The sequence below is a fragment of the Pteropus vampyrus genome, unplaced genomic scaffold, assembly GCF_000151845.1.
Source record: "Pteropus vampyrus isolate Shadow unplaced genomic scaffold, Pvam_2.0 Scaffold722, whole genome shotgun sequence".
In the NCBI taxonomy this organism is placed as follows: Eukaryota; Metazoa; Chordata; class Mammalia; order Chiroptera; family Pteropodidae; genus Pteropus; species Pteropus vampyrus.
In genome coordinates, this window is record NW_011889503.1 from 1 (window position 1) to 20860 (window position 20860).

General features: G+C 38.1%; 1 protein-coding gene and 2 non-coding genes across 3 annotated transcripts in view; 2 read left to right on the plus strand and 1 right to left on the minus strand.

Annotated features, from left to right (window-relative positions):
* The first annotated feature begins 188 nt into the window (after nt 1-188).
* Nucleotides 189-20860, plus strand: part of CCDC125 (coiled-coil domain containing 125) — a 26895-nt gene continuing 6223 nt past the window's right edge. Inside the window, exons 1-8 of the mRNA XM_023526149.1 lie at nt 189-788; nt 7223-7572; nt 10587-10645; nt 11869-11955; nt 12729-12806; nt 13520-13605; nt 17778-17860; nt 20013-20128. Coding sequence (XP_023381917.1) covers nt 7263-7572; nt 10587-10645; nt 11869-11955; nt 12729-12806; nt 13520-13605; nt 17778-17860; nt 20013-20128 — 819 coding nt within the window. The 5' untranslated portion in view covers nt 189-788; nt 7223-7262. The remainder of the gene's footprint in view (nt 789-7222; nt 7573-10586; nt 10646-11868; nt 11956-12728; nt 12807-13519; nt 13606-17777; nt 17861-20012; nt 20129-20860) is intronic.
* On the plus strand, nt 15009-15138 carry LOC111734019. The gene has a single exon (XR_002778259.1). It is a non-coding gene; the product is annotated as a small nucleolar RNA SNORA11 (small nucleolar RNA).
* On the minus strand, nt 18486-18590 carry LOC111734020. Its single transcript, XR_002778260.1, has one exon. It is a non-coding gene; the product is annotated as a small nucleolar RNA SNORA11 (small nucleolar RNA).

Below are 20860 nucleotides of genomic sequence, written 5' to 3' on the forward strand. Positions count from 1 at the left end.
TTTAGAGCCTCAAATCTGTATGGTTTTCTAATATCTCAATATGTTTGATATTTGAAAGTAGCTGGTTAAGGGAAATGTGGGCTGGATCTGGAGAAAAGGAACATCGGAAGAAGTTTGTTATTGTGAGAGTTTATTTATTTCCAAACCAGAGTAATCTTTAAATCCAGTTAAGTTTTTTGACAACTATGAAGTCTTCAGTTCTTTTACGGATTTAGGGTATTAGTAAATAATGCCAAGATCATTTCAGCAAGGTAATCAATCTAATGACTCAATATGTCTTGGCGGGGTTAGAGAGAGGCAGGGCCCCTCTGAGGAAATAGGAATAGGTTATCCCCAGTAGCAGCCTTTTAGGCCCACAAGGCCATGCTCTCTTTCCTTCCGACTGTCACGCCTTGTCCCCAGCAGTTCCCCTGGCGTGCAGTGCCCTCCTCATTTCTTAGTTCTGAAAGCCTGCATTTCAAGCTCCGACTCCACCGCGGAACTTTGGCTGGGCTCCATCCTTCCCTTACCATGTATTTTACTTTTGCTAACGCATACGTAGTCTTGCTTTGTTTTTCCAAGTCTCGTGTATTATTCAGAATTTGGTTGCCCGTCGTGGGGAACTCAGTCTTGGGCGATGGACACCTAGCCTCCCGGAACACGCGCGGGGCGAGCTTTGGCAGGTGCGGAGGCGCGCGTCCCGCTGGCGCCGGGAGCCCGGCCTCGCCCGCCGTCCCGCTCGGGGCCGCGCCGCGCGTCCACGTGGCTGAGGACAAGGCGGTGCGCGCGACGTGGAGGTTCGGCGCCCGGTGAGCGCGCTTCTGGGGGCGCAAGGGCGGCGGGGTTGGCGGGGTTTTGGTCGCCGAGCCCAAGTCCGGGTTCCTAAGCTTTCCGTGGCAGAGGGTGCGAGGTCCGGGCCTGGCAGGTGGGAACCGCGAGTGGGGAGGACCGCGGGGCGGGCAGCGCGCATCTGTGGGAACTCGGTAGGTTGCGGACTAGCTGGCAAATTGTCCTCATTTCCCCTGACGTTAGTTTAATGGCCTCCTCTGACATTAAAAATACAAGGAATAGGTTTGAAAGACCCTGCTCTACCTCTCTCCCCTCCTCCTTTACTTACTTTTTAAATTAATTTTGAGCCTTAACATTACAGCGCACTAAGTACAATATAGTATCCTGAATTGGATCCTAAAACAGAAAAAGGACATTAGTAGAAAAACTGAGGAAATTATAATAAAGCCTGTGGTTTAGTTCATGTTAACTTCTTAATTTTGATAAATATATCCTAATATTAACAGAGTAATCTGGGTAAAGGGTATACAGGAGCTCTCTGTATGATCTTTATAACTTACTGTAAATCTAAAATTATTTTAACAGAAAGAGTTAAAAAACAAAATCCTATTGCACTGTGCAGCAGGCCAGTCGTTTTTCACCAGGCAGGAGTCCAGTTAGTTCCTCTTTGTCAGGTCTGACAGGAATTTTATGTCTGTTTGACCAACTTGTTTGCTAAGGCGAGAGTTATCAGGCTTGTGGGTGTGGATGCTTCTAGTACAAGTTTTCTGGGCAGGAAACTGTTTTCTTTGTCAAATCCGCCCATCAGATATTTTTGGAACACTTGTTTTGCACAAGTAAATGAGACACGTACACTCCCTGCACTAAGGGAGTGTACAATAAAAACATTAGATAGGATGTAAGGACTATTGAAAGGTACAATACAGAGCTAGGAGGGCTCAGAGGCAGGATAAATCACATCTGTCAAAGGGTAGTCCAGAAGGCTACTGAGGGAGTGGCTGTCATGAAGTGAGGGGGCACCTAAGAGGAGAAAGCATTCCTGGGGTGGAGAATGGCATCAGCTGAGGCTTGAAGGTGACCAGACTGAGGAGGGCTGGGAGTGAGTGCAGTCCCTCTTATGTGGAAGCAGAGAGCATGACGAGGGAGCACTGATAGTTGAAACACGGAGTGAAAACAGGATTCTTGTTGTAGAAAAAAGGATGATACTTACTTTATTACACATGCCGTGGGAGCCATGGAATGTTTTAGGGCAAGAGATGGACATCATTGGATCTGTGTTTGGCAACAACGTGTAGGATAGCTTGGAGTAGATCAGTTATGGAACTATTGGTTTAGTCCAGGAGAAGTAACAAGAAATTCAGCCAGGGCTGTGAAGTTACTGTGTGAAGGACATTTTGTGGATCTAGAGGATTTGACAACTGAAGGCACCAAAGAGAAGAAAGAAGTAAAACACAAACAAACAAAAAACCAATTCCAAAGTTTTGGGCCTGGGTATTTTAGAGCATGGATGATGCATTTGCAGAAATAAAGGACACAGGAGGAGACCTGGCTGGGTGGGAGGGTGAGGAGGGTAATGAATTTGTTTTTGAACAAGCTGTGTTTGAATTGCGGGCAGGATATCCAGCTGGAGATGTGTATTTAAGAGTAGAAGCCAAACATGTACAGAAGAAACAAGAAGAGGAAATGGAGCCTGAGCAGGCAGATATGAGAGAATCGGAGACTCTCTGAGGGGCTGAGGAACCAAGGAGGACCAGGGACCCGGGTTGAATCCATGGTGAATCAGTAGTCACAGCTTCTGCAGAGGTGGAGTTGGCTGAGAAACAAGCCTAGGTCTTGGATTTAGTTTTTAGGAAGTCACTGGTCACTTTTCAAAGAGTTGTTTTAGTGTAAAAGTAGGAAGATTGTCTGCCCACAGTCTATAATGTAGTCATCCTGTGTTCTTTCCCAAGTGGCCAGATCACTGAACGAGGAGCCAGAGATACGGTTTCTAGTTCTGGCTCTGCCACTATAATTTTGGGCAAGTCATGTATGTCTGGACTGGCATAGGAAAATACACCCCTTAAGAAAACCAGAAGGGCCCTTTTTTATTACTAGCAACACCTCACAGTTCATAGAACTAGAGTTCCGTGGGGCACACTTTGGAAAATGCTGATATAGAATCGAGATTTTAGAGCTCTAAAGAACCAAGAAATCTTATCCAGTCCCTTCATTTGATAAATGAAAAAACTAATACTCAAATTCTAATTTAATAAACATTAATTTCAAATATATCAAATATATTCAAATATATTAATGGTACCTAAATATAAAGTAGTTATGCTTAAAGCCATTTTGGAGATTCGAAAATAGGCTCCAAGAAGTTAAATGACTTGCCCAGGATCACAGAGTAGCAAATGGTAGAGTGAAATTTGAACCCAAACCTCCTGAGGGGAGGCCTTCTCCATCACACATCCTGCTGCCTTCCTGGTTGTCAACATTGAATTCATTTACAACTAGTCAAATGAACATTAGTTAACTTCAAATATCGTCCCTTCCTTAGAAGTAATGTGTTCCAAAAGTCAAGTTTAATTTGACTGCATTACATATTAATATTACTATTAGTAAAAAAAAAAAAGTGGGAAGGTACACAGCCAACAGTTCTCAAAGTTACATTTTAAAAAGCAGTAAAGCATTGGACCATGTGAAAGCTTATTATGATATGCAACTCTGAATAGCAGGAAGACACACTCATGACACCTGAATATATGTGTTGCATTAAAAAATATTGTTAGCTAATCCTGCAATTGCTTATTCTTTCCTCTTATTGCTTTTTTCCTTTGCGTTGACCAAATTCCATTTCCTTCACCTCTGGCTGCCTAACCATGACCACATCTTCCTTAACAGAGATGTGAAGTTGCATTATAAACAGGATTCAGCTGCACGAGGGGTAAAACATAGCCTCTTATATAATAAATAATTTACTATCTAACCTGACAAAAATAGATAAACTTACTTATTTAGGAAATAAACTTGTGAAAGAACCAAAATGATTTCATAAAAATTTGGGGTAAAAAATGGGTCCAATAGACTGCATTGAGTGTTGTTAAAACTAGCTATTTTAAACTTTTACTTTCCATTCTATTTGGTGTCATAAATAATAGAAACTGGGTTTACTCTGATGTTAATCTCATTGAAATTCTCCAAATGACAGGAAGCAGTGGCTGAGAGTATAACAGTGACATTGACATCAAGGGGCCGGGTTCAGAATCTGGCTCTTATTAGCTATGTTACTTCACCTGTCTGTGCTTCAGTTTAATTGTCCATACTTAAGTAGTGATAGTGTTGTCTTACAAAGTGTTGTGAAGAATAAATAGAATAATCTAAGTAAAGACTTAAAATAGTGCCTTGCACACAGAAAGCAAGCAGCATGTACTAGCTATTATGTCACTAAAAAAAAATTATTGCTGATTTAAAGCATCCAGTGTAATAATTTTCTTATCTAGGGGGGTACAAATGATTAACACACTTCTCATCTTGCCCCCTAATCCAGTTAAAGGTCCCTTAATTTTTCCTGTTTTAAACAATTTTTAATATAGTATTGAGTAATAATTATATATGATAAAATGCACTATTGTAAGCATAGTTGGATTAGTTTTAACAAACCATCATTCTAGTCAAGATATAAGACTTTTCCGTCACCGCAAAAAAGTTCCTTCATGCCCTTCGAAGTCCATCCACCTTCCCACCTCAGGCAACCATCGATCTGCCGCCTACCATGTATATTAGTTTTGCCAGGATTTCATACAATAGGTGATTCTTCTGTTTGCATAACATCTGTAAGTTTCATCCACATTGTTGCAAATATCAGAAATTCATCACTTATTGCTGTACATATTCTATTGTGTGGATGTATTAGAATTTGTTTTCTCGCTGATGGTTCCTTTGGGTGTTTCCAATTTAGGACTAATTCTAATAATGCTATGAACATTCATTCACGCATCTCTCTATGAATATGTCTTCATTTCTCTTGGGTAAGTACCAAGAATGCAATCGCCGTGTCACTGTTTAAAAAAACAACTTTTCACAATGTTTGTACCATTTTATACTCCCACCGACAGTGTGTATGGATGTCCACATCCTCAGCAACATTTGGAATTGGCAGTGGTATATGGTGGAATCTCATTGTAGTTTAATCTACAGTTCCCTTATAACTAATGATGTTGTGTCCTTCACCTATGTATCTTCTTTTTATTTTATTTATTTTAATTAGTTTCAAGTATACAGTACATTGGTTAGACATCTATATAGTTCGTAAAACGATCCCAATTGCACCCTTCCTCCCCTGACCCTCCACCTAGCCAATGTATTAATGCTAACTGCATTCCCTATGCCATGCTCCCCATCCCCGTGACCATCCATCGGCTACTAATTTGTCTTCTTTAACCCTTCACCCTATTCTCCCAGGCCCCCAAATTTCCTTCCCCTCTGTCTGTCACCAAATTGTCCACTATATTTGTGATTCTTTTAGTTTGTTCTTTTTATTCCTTAGATTCCTTAGATTCTGTATATAAGGGAAATTATGTATCTTCTTTTATGATATGTTACTTTAAATCTTTTAAGGCTTTTGTTCTTAAACATTGAAAATATATGGTATCTTGACCCTAAAAACAACAGAAAACTCTTCATACATGATGAGATTTATTTAGCATCTATGTGTAGTTTTAACAGTGGAAGAATAAGAGAAAGATATCAACAAAAAAAAAAAAGAGAGTTTTAATTATTTTCGAAAGACTGAGATTCGTTTTTGAAAGTTCTAGTAAGCAAATGCTTAAACAGCAGGATATTTAGAAAAAGATGTCAGATGTGTTTTCATCATCTTTTTTTTTAATGAGTCTTGTGAAAAGGATGAAATGTTTCTAAATAACTACAGCAAAGAAGCTGTTTTGAAATGATGGTGAAACTCTCTCTTAACTAAACTCTGTACCAGAAGGACAAGGCTGAGCATTTCAGGTGTTCTCCAGCCACCAGGCAGAAGCCACCATCACCAGGTAGGTGCCTACAATGGTCTCTGCATGGACAGAGCTCTGTGATCCTTTTTCTGGAGGGCATTTTTACCTGGAGTTGTTTTCTTCTAAGAAGAAGGGCAGGCAGTTAGCCTCATGGCATCCCGTGTGGAGCCTTGCTGAGGTGACTACAGTATTTTGTTTTTCTGCCCTAGTGGCAAGTATTTCAGTTTGTATGTTCCTTGTTTTATTAAACAAATGTTTATTGAGCGTCAGTTATGTCTCAGACACTGTTTTAGGAATTGGGAATGCAGTGGTGATCCAAACAGACAACAGCTTCTGCCTTTGTGGAACTTACATTCCTGTTAGGGACATTTAGGTGGGTTTGGAATCTGGCAGGGGAAATTTTTGAGGGCACCCCACCTCTTGAGAGGCATCTAGGCAGGCTGGAGCCACCTTCTGCTTCATTGAGCTCCCACTTTTGCACTGCCTTCCCTGTTAGTGGCATGATTTGAAAAATGAGTAAATTATGGAGGAGTATGTTAGAAAGTCATAAGTGCTAAGGATAAAGATAAAGCAGATAAGTGGGACAGGGAGGGGCAGTTTGCAATTTTAGATGGGGTGCCAGGAAAGGCCTCACTGAGAAAGTGACACTGAAGGAAAGATCCACCCGAGGTGAAGAAGCAGCTGAGCACCTGTCTGGGGGAAGAGGGTTCCCCCAGGCAAGGGAACACAAGCTCTGGGGCAGGAATGCCTGGCACGGTCAAGAACACTTGGGAGATCAGGGCTGTCAGCCTAGGATGAGGGGACAGCGGCAGAGATGAGAATAAGGTCCTTAGCCATTGAAAAGTCTTTGGCTTTTGCTCTGATTGCTTGCAAAATAGGTGCGAATATAGGTGTGGCATGACTTGAGAAAGAAGGAAAGAGTCGGGCACCTTCTTCCCTCCTACTTGTCACTGTCCCAAATACAAAATCTCTACTAATTGTGTCTGTACAGAAATAGCAAACAAACCAAGTGAGGCTGTAGGAACCCTGAGCACTTGAAGTGGATAAAGGGCTGTGACGAGACAGAGGCAGGATGGTCTTAGTCATTGGAAGTCTTGTTTTTCAGAGGCTTTTCGGAATTTTACATAGCTCTTTGGCTTGTGAAAACCGAGCCCTTTCTTCTTGTATGTTAAGAGTGTTCTATTTTCTTGGCAAAGGCTCTGCTTTATTCTGATCAGTAGATTACTGCATTCAGTAAAAGCCTTTCCTGCTTCCTTAAAATTAACTACAATCTTTGAAATTGGAGATTGGAATTTTTCTTATCTCAAAAGTCCTGAAATATTCAAGACTTTGAATTGGATTGCATTTGTGCACTGGTGCTTTGCTCGATAGTCTTGCCTGCATAATACAGAAAAGAACTTTTCTTCCCTGGAAAACCCAACTTTCTTATAATGACGGTGTTTAACCACTGTTTTTTGTAACTACAGGTAACCTGTTTTTCCTTATGGTAAAGACGGCACCTGGCTGATGAGCAGGGTGGTGAGGCCACCGAGTGAGGCAGAGGCACAGACCTGGGACTCAGAGGATGATGACATGGCAGAAGGCGACTTAGGGTATGGCCTTGGAAGAAGGCCCGGCGGTATTTATGAAGTACAAGTTTCACATTTATTTACATCTAGGAAAAGGTCAGATGACAGGAACTTTAGCCCTCCCCCATTTCCAGGAAAGGGGGAAGAAAGAAGTGGTGCCATTTTTCAGTACTCCAGACATAAGAGCTTGCAAGATACATACCCTGAAGGGTCCAGAATTCTCCATCACAGACGACAAAGTAACTCTGGTAAGATGCCTAGTATCCTCTCCCTCCTTCTCCCCTGTGAATTTGATCAGTGCTTTCAACGCATGAAAATAGGCCGCCAGAGTGGATTTTTAGAAATTTATCTTTATTTACATTGTGGGATTGTAATTAATGTTTTTATTTCCAAGCATTGTCCAAACCGTGAAGTACACTAGTTATTCTGCATTAATACATACATGTTAGTGATCTCAGTAAATGATTACCTATCTTGCTTTTTTTATGGTGTAGTGATATACTTTACTCTTTTTATTTTTCTTATTCAACAAATATTTATTGGATACCTGTCAGGAGCCTAGGACAGCTCCAAGCTCTGGGAATAACATCAATGAACAAAATAGTGAAAGCCCCTAATGTCATGGAGTTCACATTCTAGTAGAGGAGACAGAAAATAAACCTACAAATGAGCAGCTAAGTAACATCAGGCAGTGGTGAGTGAAGGCATAGTGAGTGATTGGAGGAGCTGGGTCACTGCCATTTTAGGCAAGGGTCAGGGGAGGCCTGTCTAAGGAGATGACATGTGGGCGCCGCAAGATGGGTGCTTATCTGGGGAAGGAGTGTTACCGGCAGAACATGTATGCTTCTGGTTATTTTAAGGATATCATGAAATTTTCAAATATTATCACAACAAAATTATTTTAAATTTGTCATTTAAATAAGTTATGCCATACATTAAGAATGAAATTCAGAATCATATTGTGATAGAATGACACAACTCCAAAATGATTGGGAGCCCGTGGATGAGACCATGCCTCCTCTGTGGCGTAGCTCTTGTGTGGCTGAATTGTTAATAACACACATTGTAAAACTTCTCCACCAAAGCAGAACAAACACAAATTGGAACAACACAAAAATAATTTAAGAAACACGTTTCAGATTTACAAATGTTATGTTGCAGCTGAGATCTATCCCCATCCCTCAAAATCCTTCTTGAAATTAGGATGGGATTATTGATTATATATTTTTCTTTCAGTTCTTTATCATGCATAGAGAATAGATACTATTTTGCAAGAAAGATGTTGAAAACTGAATATGATGCTAAGATGCCTTTGTAAAAACATGAGGAAACCGCTGGGATAGAAACAAGATGTAATAGTAATAGTATGAGTTCCTGTTTTGTTGGGTTATGGACTTTTGTCTTTCTGTCAAAGTTGACCTGATCCTAGGTAAGAATATTGTGTTGGTTTTCTTTTGTTAATAGTCAGTTTCCAAATTACCAGAAATTTAGTGATTTAAAACAACACAAATTTATGGTCTTATAGTTCTGTAGGTCAAAAGTCCAAAATAGATTTCAGTGGGCTAAAATTAATGTGTCAAAAAGGCTGCATTCCTTCTGTGGGCTCTAGGAGAGAATCCATTCCCTTGCCTTTTCCAGCTTCCAGATGCCACCTGTATTCCTTGGCCCATGGTCCCCATTCCTCCATCTTCAAAGCCAGCAATGGCTAGTCGAGTCTTTCTTATTCTCCATTACTCTGACACTGACTCTCCTGCCTTCCTTTTTTATTTATAAGGACCCTTGTGACTACATTGGGTCATCCAGGATAATCTCCCATCTCCAAATACTTAATTTAATCACATCCGCAAAGTCCCTTTTGCCATGAATTCACAGGTTATGAGGATTAAGGTATGGGCATTTTGGGGGCCATTATTCTGCCTACCACAAGTATTAATAAAATAGAACTTGTCATTGTCACCCCAATGTCACATTTGAACCTCCTTGGAAGAGTATATCAATGATTTAAGTTTTCCCTTGGATACTGTTATGTTGATGAAAGTTCAGAATAATGAAGAAAAAAACTGTTTTGAGAAAATTTTAATATCCCTCAAAATATTCTTTCTAAACTATTTTTTTCTTTTACTTCTTTTCTTCTTGCTTTTGGTTACCACTTTAATGCTTTTCTATTGCCAGTGGGATCAAATGAAAATGAAGCTTCTTGAAAGCCCAGTTTAATGTTTCAATTGATCACATTAAGGATAGAAAAAACTGAAGTTACTAAAGACTTCTAGTCATTCTCTTTGGAAAGAAATTAAATTCAGGTTATTTCTTAGCTATTCATATTACTGTATTGATCGAACTTAAACCAAACACCAAAATTTATTTCACTCTCAACATTCATGTTTTTTTATATTGTGTGTGGACAAAAAAAGGGCCACATACTAAATCTGACAAGCTCAAGGGAGGCCTGCATGGTGGACCTTACAAACTCAGAGACCAAATCTAACCACACAGGATGGTCTGAACATAAAAATTCCTAACTGAAAGTGGTTCACATCCTAGACCTGTAGCTTCCTAGACCTGTAGCTTCCTTGACAAAGGTCAGTCTTTATTTACCCTAGGTGAGCCTGTCTTTTTGCTTCTAAGATAACAAACCTTTGAAATGTCAGAGCAATATCCTATTCCAGACCGCTGGGGGCACAACCGCCAGCACCAGAGCATAGACCACACAACTTTCATTGTTGCCTTGTTCCCTGCCTAACCACCTATAAATGTTAATTATCTTGTACCCACCAATGTAAAAGAAGCATGTATCTCTCCATTTTACTTTTTATTTAATCCCAGGGATTTCCCTGCTTTGCTCTCTCCCATCCCCTTAACCTACCACCAGTGGATTTCGGTAATCCTCCTCAAGTCTCCTCCTTTTATTTTAATGTATAAAATAAGCTGCAAAACTGCCATTCTCCAGAGCATTTTCTCCATTGAGATTTTGCTTCCTGGCAATTGTCGGTTTGGCTCAAATAAACTCATAAACATTCTCTGCAGGTTTAGATGTTTCTTATGTCGACATGTGTTTGTATGTAGTAACTAACCAATTTGTTATTTTAGAGTCCTTTTTATTCAAAAGTGTGTGTCTTTTCAATTGTGAAATGTTTTAAGGCAGCTATTTTTATCATTATCTGGTTTATTATAATTCTTTTCTCTTTGCAATGAAACCTGTACTTGATATTTTATAAACAAATGTCCTATATTTAACTAGTTAAATGTTTTTTTCCTCTAATAGATTCTAATTCCGAATTGTCAAATGTAGAATTAAAGCAGCGTCTTGATGAAACATTAGAGGTAGGTACTCTGGCTTATATAAAAATTCTCATGTGAATAAAATCTACTGAGAAGAGATTTTGTTTAAGTAGTACTAAAATTGGATGGAAGACAGATGTTGGCTTTCCAGATATTTTTGATGAGCCACAGTATAAAGCTCATACCTTTCAACTGGCCTCTTCAGTTTATCTTCCTCATTTCTCAGAAAGGCTTTTTAAAGCCCTCCAGTTCTCCTTTCGCCCCTAATCTTCTACTACTACTCTAATCTCCTGGAGAAAATAGTTATTTCCTTCCATCTGTCTTCCCTGTGTGTGGCTTGAAATAACCTCTCTGAAATTAGAAGATCAGAAAGTATCCCAAGTGGTCTGAGGAGGCCACCCAGCCTGCTGGGAGTAGGCATTTCTGTAAGGGCTGCCTATCCTGTGGGAAACAGGAAGCCCATTCTAATGTGTGTTTGTGACTCTTGTGAAAGCTGAAGTTTTAGTTTCCTAGGACTGCTGTAACAAAGTACTGCAAACTAGAGATTTAAAACAACAGAGATTTAGTCTCTCAGTTCTGGAGGCTAGAAGTCCAAAATCAAGGTGTCGATTGCCCATATTCCTTCTGAGAGGTCTAGAGCAGAACCCTTCTTTGCCTCTTCCTAGCTTCCGGTGGTTGCCCCAACAGTCTTTGGCATTCCTTGGCTTGTAACTGCATCACTCCAGTCTATTGTCACATGGCCTTCTCTAGTGTGTGTCCAAGTTTTTCTCGTCTTATAAGGACACCAGTCATTGGATTGGGGCTTACCCTAATCCATTCTGACCTCATTTTAACTTGATTATATCCACAAAGACCCTATTTCCAAATAGGGCCACATTCACAATACCAGGAGTTAAGACTCGAACACTTCTTTTGGGGAGGACACAGTTTACCCCTTAATAGCTACTGTAGCTGTGTGAATGATCATGTGCTTATTTTATGTGGCCTAAAGATTTTTTTTTTTTTTTCAGATTCTTAGCTGTGTGGCCTAGATGGGTAAAAACTAAAGATTTGGGCTTTGAGTTAAAATTGGCACCTGATAATGAGGCTCTAGATTTTGGTCTGTCTGGTCCATTGTTAAAGCCTGAGGAATTTCCATCTTCATTTATAAGGTCACAGTGCTTTGAGTCAAAGTGCATGTTAAGCTTAAATGTAGACTACCTAAACTGTTCATTTTGGGTTGCATATCTTGCAGATAGGAAGACGAATTTTATTTCTCTTCTCAGGAGGTAGAAATTTTAAAAACTGAACTTGAGGCATCTCAAAGACAACTTGAAGGCAAAGAGGAAGCACTGAAAATTCTTCAAAGCATGGTAAGAAGTTATTTTTAAACTTTCATCATTTTCACAGTATACTAACTAGGTGCTGTGGTTTTAGCTTTTAAAACAAAAGCAGCAGTGCTTAATATAATTTTTTTTGAGGTCTAGATTTTTTAAACAATTTTATTGATGTATAATTTACATGTCATGAATTTCACACATTTTAAGCATACAATTCATTCTTACTACACTATCACCACAATCTAATTTTTGCACACTTTTAGCACCCCCAAAAGGAACCTTGGACACATTAGACTCTCCATTCCCATCTCCAACCCCAGACAATCATTAATCTATATTCTTGTAGATTTGCCTTTTGTATTTCATATAAATAGAATCATACATTATGTGTCCGGATTCTTTCTTATCTGGATTCTTTCAGTGAGCATGGTTTTGAGGTTCATGAATGGTGTAGTATGTGTATTTTTTTCCTTTTTATTGCCAAATAATATTCCATTGTATAGGTATGGCACATTTTGTATATACATTCACTGGTTGATGGGCACTTTTTGGTTGTTATGAATACTACTACTATGAATGTTTGTGTACAAGTCTTTGTGTGGAAAATTCTTTCATTTATTCTCATATATATTGAGGAAGAGCCAAACCAAGATTTTCTGACTTTTGAACTATCCAACACTCCACAAAGAGGTGGTCTCTGTGGAAATTCTCATCTCGAATTTTCTGTTGTCTTAAAATAAAAACGTGAACATCATGCATGTAAGAATGATTAGAAATTTAATTTATACTGATATTTTTTCCCTTAGGCAATATTTGGCAAAGCCACAAGTCATACCCAGGCAGTTCTTCAAAAAACTGTGGAACAAAAGAGATCCTTGGAGAAGGTATGTGTTTTTAGCGTAGACTTGTTCAATCCAATAAGCTTTCAAATAAAATTTCCTTAAAAGTCACCATGCTAATGGATATGTGATTTATGTATACACTCTGCTGGGTGTGCTTCAACTTTATATGGTCCCTCCCTTTTTGGAGTTTATAATCCAAAACAGATTGTCAAACGTGTAAAGAATTAAGGTTTCTTTTATTTTCTATTTTAAGGTAGTAGAAGGCCTGCCAAGTTGATGCTTCCTATTTTTCTTCTTTTTCTTTTTCTCTGCTTGCAGAGCCTGCCTCTTTCTGACCACCTCATCTTCACTAGAAAAGCATTTAGGAATCACTTTCAGAGGTTGTTCCTGTGCCTGTTGTACCCTCCCTTGATGGGACTGCCCTGGGCTCAGACCTCCAGGAGTATATTTTGTTTGTGGAGTCTGCGTGGGCTGGGGGCAGGGATGATGAGAAATCTAGGTTCAGATCCCAAATTTTTAAGCTAAACAATTTGAAATTTCTCCTATAGTAAGCAAGCTTTGGCAAAGCTCTTTTGACCACTAACAATACATGTTATATGTATTTACAAATGTGATAAAACTCTTTTCGAGTAATAGTTTTTTTCTCTTTAATGTATTTCTGTGAAATGATTAAATGATGTATTTCAGCTATTCACAATGTCCTGAAGTGATTTACTTGTAAAATTTTCCATGGAAGTACTATTTTCTTTCTATAGGAAATAAATGCCTTGCAGTGGGAAATAGAATTTGATCATAATAGATTTAAAAATATAGAAGAATCTTGGACCCAAAAATATGACAGGTTTGTATATTATTATTCCATAGTTTTTCTTTGGAAATCTTTAAAGTGCATGTAATTCAAATGTAGTTTAGGTTTTCTTCTTCTTTGAGCTAACTGTAAATATAAATTATTGCTTATCTACCTGGCCAGCTTCATATTTTTGTTAGTGTTTTCTTTAAAAAAAAATATATATATATAGTACAAACTGTATTTTCAAATACAGTGTAAGAGCCATGTTTTCCAAGTTATTTTAGCACTGGCACTATTTTTTTCAAACAAAATCTTTTGAGCAGCTCTTTTATTGGAGTGAATTTAATATATTTAAATTACAACATACACTTTTTATAAGGTCAGGCATTGAGGAATTGATTTGATATCTGGGGTTATAGATGGCTTTAGTATCTAATCTTTTATTATTTAACTTTTGAGATAACTTAAGATTTATAGAAAACTTATACGAACAGTACAAATAATTCTTGTGTATCTTTCACCAAGATTCTCCAAATTTGAAGTCTTTACCATATTTGCTTTATTATTCTTTCTTTCTCTTTGTAGTTAAATATGTAGATATAGACATAATGTTTTTCTGAACCATGAGTAAGTTGCATATATAAGGCCCCATTACTAGAACTACTTCGGTTTCTATTTTTTCAAGGGATATTCTCTTTTAAAACTGCAGCATAATTGTAAAAACCAATACTAATTTTTTAATCTATAGATCTTAGATTTGCCAATTATCCTAATAATGCCCTTATAGCAAAGAGAGAAAAAAAATTTCCCGTGTTCCAGGATCCAATACAGAATCACATGTTGCATTTGGTTATCATGTCTAAACTTTAGTCTCCTTTAATTTAAAACAATTCTTCAGTGTTTGTCTTTTATAAACTTTACCTTTTTTGAGGATAGACCAGTTATTTTATAGAATATCCCACAATGGGGATGTCTGATGTTTCTGGATTAAATTCGGGTTATGCGTTTTTGGCAGGATTACTACTAAGCAATGTTATATTCTTTGTGCATCATATAAGGAGGCGCATGATGTTGGTTTGTCCCATTTCTAGGCTGTGATCTCGATCATTTAGTGTAGGTGTGGTATCTGCCCTCATTCTCCACGGTAGTCACAATTCTTCCCCTTGTAATTAATAAGCATCTTGTGGGGGAGATACTTTGAAATTATGTAAATATACTGTTACTCATCAGACTTTCACCCACCAGTTTTTACATCCACTGGTTATTCTGCCTGAAGCAATTATTACTGTGATGTCTGCCAAATGGCAATTTTTGAATTGTTATTCTTTCTACATTTATTTATTGGCATCTTACTGTAAGAAATTTTCTCATTGTTTATACAAATATGGACTCATGGATTCTTGTATTATGCAAGGAGTTAAAAGGGATTACTAACATAATTTCTTTCAATGCTTAAAATTTTCCAACTTCAGGGGGCCTGAAGAAATGGCTCCTCTGATGACAACACACCCAACAGGAATCCGGGGTCATTGTGACAAGGGGTACCAAACCTGTGGCCTTCTTATGAACAAACAACCTACATGTGTTCCCCGCTGCCCCACTCCGCACTTCCCCATGGCTGCCGGGCAGGACCAATGGCCCAAGGCTTTGAAGGCCTCAGTATTGGAGGCAGAAACCCTGGGAGTGGGCAGTCCTCCTGCAGGAGCTGAGCTGTAGCATTGTGGCTGAGAAGGGGCCACGTGGGAGTCATTAGCATGAAAACAGGTCTACATGGCGGGAGGCAAAAGTTAAAAAAATTTTTTTTTCCAACTTTGGTCAACGGCAACTCCTTGAAACTGGCTTTAGTGGCCTTTTGACACCTTCCTATCATTCCTCGAGCGCTTTCTTGCTTTCTGGTACAAGATATTATAGGCTAGTATACCCACAATATTAGGCATTTCTTCAAGGAGCCCTGGATCCTTTCAGTGGGGAATGGTGTTTGGAAATCAAGATCTGAGTACTAGGTATGCTTATTGCTACTAGGGAGTCATTCCTAGAAGGTCCTCTCAGGGAACAACTGGAAAATACACATACCGACAAATACGTACACCTGTTTATCATATCGATCTGTTAAAAACTCGGAGTTGATATCCATACTTCCAATTTCAGGCTACCACCACAGGGTTCATTTTAGCCTTGCCTCTTTCCACATTTTTAACTCCCACAGTGAGAAACCTGGCTCCTATTACCCAATATATTTACTTATTTTTCCATTATAGTATATGCAGAGAGGGTAGCTTAAAAATTGCTATACGTACAATTTGCTATACGTGTAAAATCAAACCTACTAATCAGAGTTTAATATTTGTTTATAGTTTTGTTTTTAGCCTGAGTGTATATGTTCAAAAATCATTTGGTTAGTTTATTTTTTCTCTTTAGTATGGTTATGCTATTCATTTACGATAATTTACTTCTATTTGTGTTCTATTTTAGGATCTTTTCACCATCCTTGTTGATGTATTTATCTTTGTAAAAGACTGACATGCTTCCAAAACTCAGAACTATGCAGAAAGATATATTCAGAGAAGTGTCATTCGCATCCCACGCCCTCTCTATTACTACCTTCTGCCATCCTTCCTTCCTCTCACTGTCTGCAGATAATCAATCTTGTTTTCTGATTTGTCCTTCCTGTGTTTCTCTTTGCATGAATGGGTAGATATATATATGTTTTCTTATTTCCCATTCTTTCTTACACAAAGGGTAGTTTACATACTCTTTTGCACTGATTTTTCCATTTAATAACATATCTTAGAAATCACTCCATTGTGTGGATGTGCCATAGTGTACTCGACTGTTCTCCTATACATAGGCACTGAGCTTGTTTCCAGTATTTTGTGATGATAAACAATGCTATAATGAATAACCTTGACATATATACTTTTGTGTTGTTGGAGATGTATTTTCAGGGTATGTTCTTAGAAGTAGAATTGTTGGGTCAGAAGGTAAATGCATACGTAGATTATTAGATGTTGCCAAATTCCTCTCTATAAGGCTTGTACCACTTTGCATTCCTATCAGCAGCACATATGAGACTGCCTGTTTCCCCACAGTCTCATCAAGAGAATATATCACGTTTTAATTTTTTGGTAGTTTTGTTTACCTAATTTGGTTTTTTATCTTTTTTTGTATTTTTATTTTGACTGAACAGAACCCTGAAAATTCTGATTTACATACACAGATTTACACTTAGTTGAGAGACTGTCTTTTAGGATACTCTTCAATTAAGCAGAGCTGGCACAAGAGGCTTTATTATGTCTGCACAAAAATAGTTAACCAGATAGCAAAGTTAATGAATTTGACTGAGTTGGCTTTTAAAAAAATTAGTTTATGAAGTAATCTAAGTAATTTATAAAGAATTTAAGTGGATCTAATAAAACGTTTGTAAGCATCTGAACAATTTCCTCATAAACTTAATAAGAATTCATTTGGAAATTCAGAGACCTAGTCTTAAGAAGAGGGCGCATTAACAAAGGTGGTTTATTCCTCAAGGGCTACACGCCTTGCTTGAGAACCTAATTTCATATTTTATTAATTTGTTAAGTAATTCATAGAAACAGAATGCATTAGATTTACATTTCATTTTTAATTGGGAAGCTTTAACTTCATGACCACTGTTTTAATGATCTGAGGCCAATTTTAAGCACAACATAAAACATTTTGCACAAACACTGCTACAGATGTCTTAACAGGTATTTTACTTAGTCATAAATTGACGAGATAATCTAGCTACTGGTTTTAATTACAAAAAAAATTGTTTAAGCCTTCGATGCTGGGCAATTCAGGTACTCTTGTAAGTAATTTCAAGTTTTAGGCAATAGATAAAGCTCCCTATGTATCTTTTATGCAAGTTTTTAAAGGTGGCCTAAGTCTGACATATAGTTGGTAGTCAAATGGTTATTAAGTTGAATTAAAACTTTAGTAAAGAAAATGAGTATTCAAAAGAGATGTGTTAGATAATTCTGGTTCTGATTCTTTCTCAACTAAGTATACAGAAGGGTTTAGAGTATGTGCAAAATCTTACCACACTCTTTTAAATTGCTTTTATTTTGTGACACATAAATTCTAGACTGTTCTAAAGTAGGAAAAATTATATTTAGGTTTTTGTGCTCTAGTTATGGGATAGAAATATTCTCACTTAAGTATAAAGTACAAATGTTTAGTTATTGGAGGGTACTTTTTTCCAGGCTAAACTGTGAAAATGCAGTCCTCAAAGAAACTTTGAAACTAAAAACAGAAGAAATTAAAATGCTGAAGTCTGAAAATGCAAGTAAGAGTGGTATTTTGATGGTTCTTTAAAAATTCTTTATGTTAAAAGATTTGTTTATATAGTGTCTTATGTTAAGAACACATATCAGTAGAGACAAAGTGCTAGTATTTCAAAGTAATATATTTTAAAGATAATAGAAGAAATGCATCAATTTAGGATTTTTTAGTTTAAAAAAAATCTGAGGTAAAATTCACATAAAATTAACCATTTAAAAGTGAACAATTCATAACATCTACAATGTTGTACAACTATTTAGTTCCATAACATTTCCATCATTCCAAAATAAAACTTCATACCTTTTAAGCAATTTCTCCTCATTCCTCCTTTACTTTTTAGTTTTTATACTCAGTTTAAAACAAAGTCATAAAGCACCTGATGTTTGAGGAACTTGAGTAGATATATATTTTATTGGGATACGAGTAGGAAAAGTTTATAATTATATGATTATTCAACATTATTTTCTTTCAAAAAAGTGTCTTCTGTGACTTTATCACCAATACAATTATTCTTAATTTTTCAAGATATATGACTGATTAAGAACTTGAATTTCTTACATACACAACTGACACTTGAACAATGCAGGGGTTAGAGACACCAACCCGTGCTGTCAGTATAACTTTTTTCCACATATAGAGCGTAACATCACCTGTGAAGAGTAAACCCAAGTTCCTGTTGGATGTGTTGTAAACAGAACAGCCATTCTTCAGGCGCCCTGCTCTGATCACACCCCAAAATCCATATATAACTTTTGACTCCCTCAAGACTTAGGTAGTCCCTCCATATCTGTGAGGGATTGGTTCTAGAACCCTCCATGGATACTAAAATATGCAGATGCTCAAATCCCCCACATAAAATGGAATGGAACAATGCAAACAGCCCTCCATATTTGCGGACTCCCAACTGCGTATTGAAAAGAGTATTTTGATCCAAGGTTGGTTGAATCCACCGATGCAAAATCTAGGGGCAAGGAGGGCCAACTGTATTTATTGAAAAAAATCCACGTGTAAGTGAACCTATACAGTTCAAAGGGTCAGTTGTATGTGTGTGTGTACACATAGACAAAAACACACACACTTCCCTTATATGATGAATCACCTTATGGCAAAAGTTAATGAAAGTATTAAAGTTATTTAAGATTAAGGTGGTACCAACTTTTTATAAAATTCTGAGATGTCGATTCTCCCTTCTGAACAGAAACTATTTTAAATTGGTAGCTTGAAGGGGGCAAAATAAGCTCTAAGTCAGGTCATGGGCCCAAGAGAGGCACTTTTCATAGTGTAGTTCAGGGGTTCTCAACCCTGGGCCACAGAATGGTAGTAGTCCATGGCATGTTAGGAACTGGGCTGGGCTGCATAGCAGGTGAGCAGTAGGTGAGTGAAGCTTCATCTGTATTTGTAGCCACTCTCCAGCACTAGCATCACCATCTCAGCTCCACCTCAGTTCATCAGGCATTAGATTCTGATAGGAGCATCGGTCCCTGGTGCCAAAAAGGTTGAGGACCACTGGTAGTTGTGGCAATGCACCTGAGTGAGAACTGCACACAGATGGTGCTTCTCAGTACCGGTGATTTGAGCAGATGGAGATTTTTCCTGTATTAGGTTAGTTCTCAGGACAGAAGCTGCTCAGAATCACAACCCCTCCCCTTCCTCCTTACCATTCCACCCTGCAACAAGAGGGAGAATGTTACTGTTTTCTGCACTCTCTAGTAGATAGTGGGACCCCTCTTGTTCTAAATGGTTTCAGATCTGCTTGTGAAAACTCTCAACAGAAAAATCTGATGGTTTGTATACTTGGTACTTTTGATATAATACATGAAATCTCATCACTGGTTGTCTTACTACCCACAAGTTCTCTGAACAATTTGTCTTTGTATGTTTTCTCTTTGAAAATCATACAAATTTTCCAAGAGAAAATGAAGACCAGACTTTGGTTGCAAAGTTACTTCCACATTAGAAACAATAACATTTTATCTAGTGTTAGATATGTACTTAATACCCACTATTCTATCAGATTTTCTGGGTGGGGCCAGATTTTGTGGGCGATGCCTGTTGTACATATGTGCTTGTAAGAAATGAGTATATGATATTGGTGTAACAAGATTACCGGAGGCCAGAGTTAGCCCCATAACTAACACTTATATGGCCCTTCCTAGGTTTGAATCAACAGTATTTGGAGGTGCTTGCTATGCTTGATATCAAACAGCAGAAGATGGTTCAGGAAAATGTACGCCAAGACAAAAGTGGCTTTACAGAGGTTTCAGGTCTTGAGGTAGGTGAGCAGGTATGAAAGCTGAGCAGGAGGAAAATTTTCGACTTTCGTTTTCTTTCTGCCATTATTGTCTGCTTACATGTTCTAGGGTGGCACCATATTTAACAATTTGGGACTGAGTGAGAGAGGCCCATGGGTTTGCCAAGGTCAGTTCTTCAGTCTTGCTGGTACCATACCTATCATGCGTGAGATTCTTGGACATTAAGGGATGTGCTAGTCACTTACTGCCTTTTTTTTTTTTTTCAGTTTTAGCAGAAGCTGTGTTAATAGTTACATGATCATAGACTATTTTTAGGAGTGGATGGATGATTGTTTTTTTCATTGACATTAAAATTCATTCGTCATTTCTGAGTGTGCAACCCTCCCTGACAGGAGCTGGCAGTAGTGAATGCTGGGCAGCAAGGTCAAGTCCAGTCACAGAAGGTCCACATTGTAGATGTTAATATTTACTCTGTTAGGTCAGGTTCCTGCCAAGGACTCAACTATAGGAAACTGGTGCCAGGTTAAACACGAAAGCTGAGTGAAAAAAAAGGAAGGTAGAATTCCAGTACGTTTTTGTTCTAAGTAACAACATTCTTTCATTTGTATGTAATCACCACTTGGATCCTTTAAGCCTGGTCTCAGCTTTCCTGTTTTTGTTTTCCAGTTTCTTTGAATCAGATGCTTAAATAGAAATGTACATGGGAATGTGTGAGTGTGCCTCTGTGTTTGTATCTAGCTAATTAGTATGAC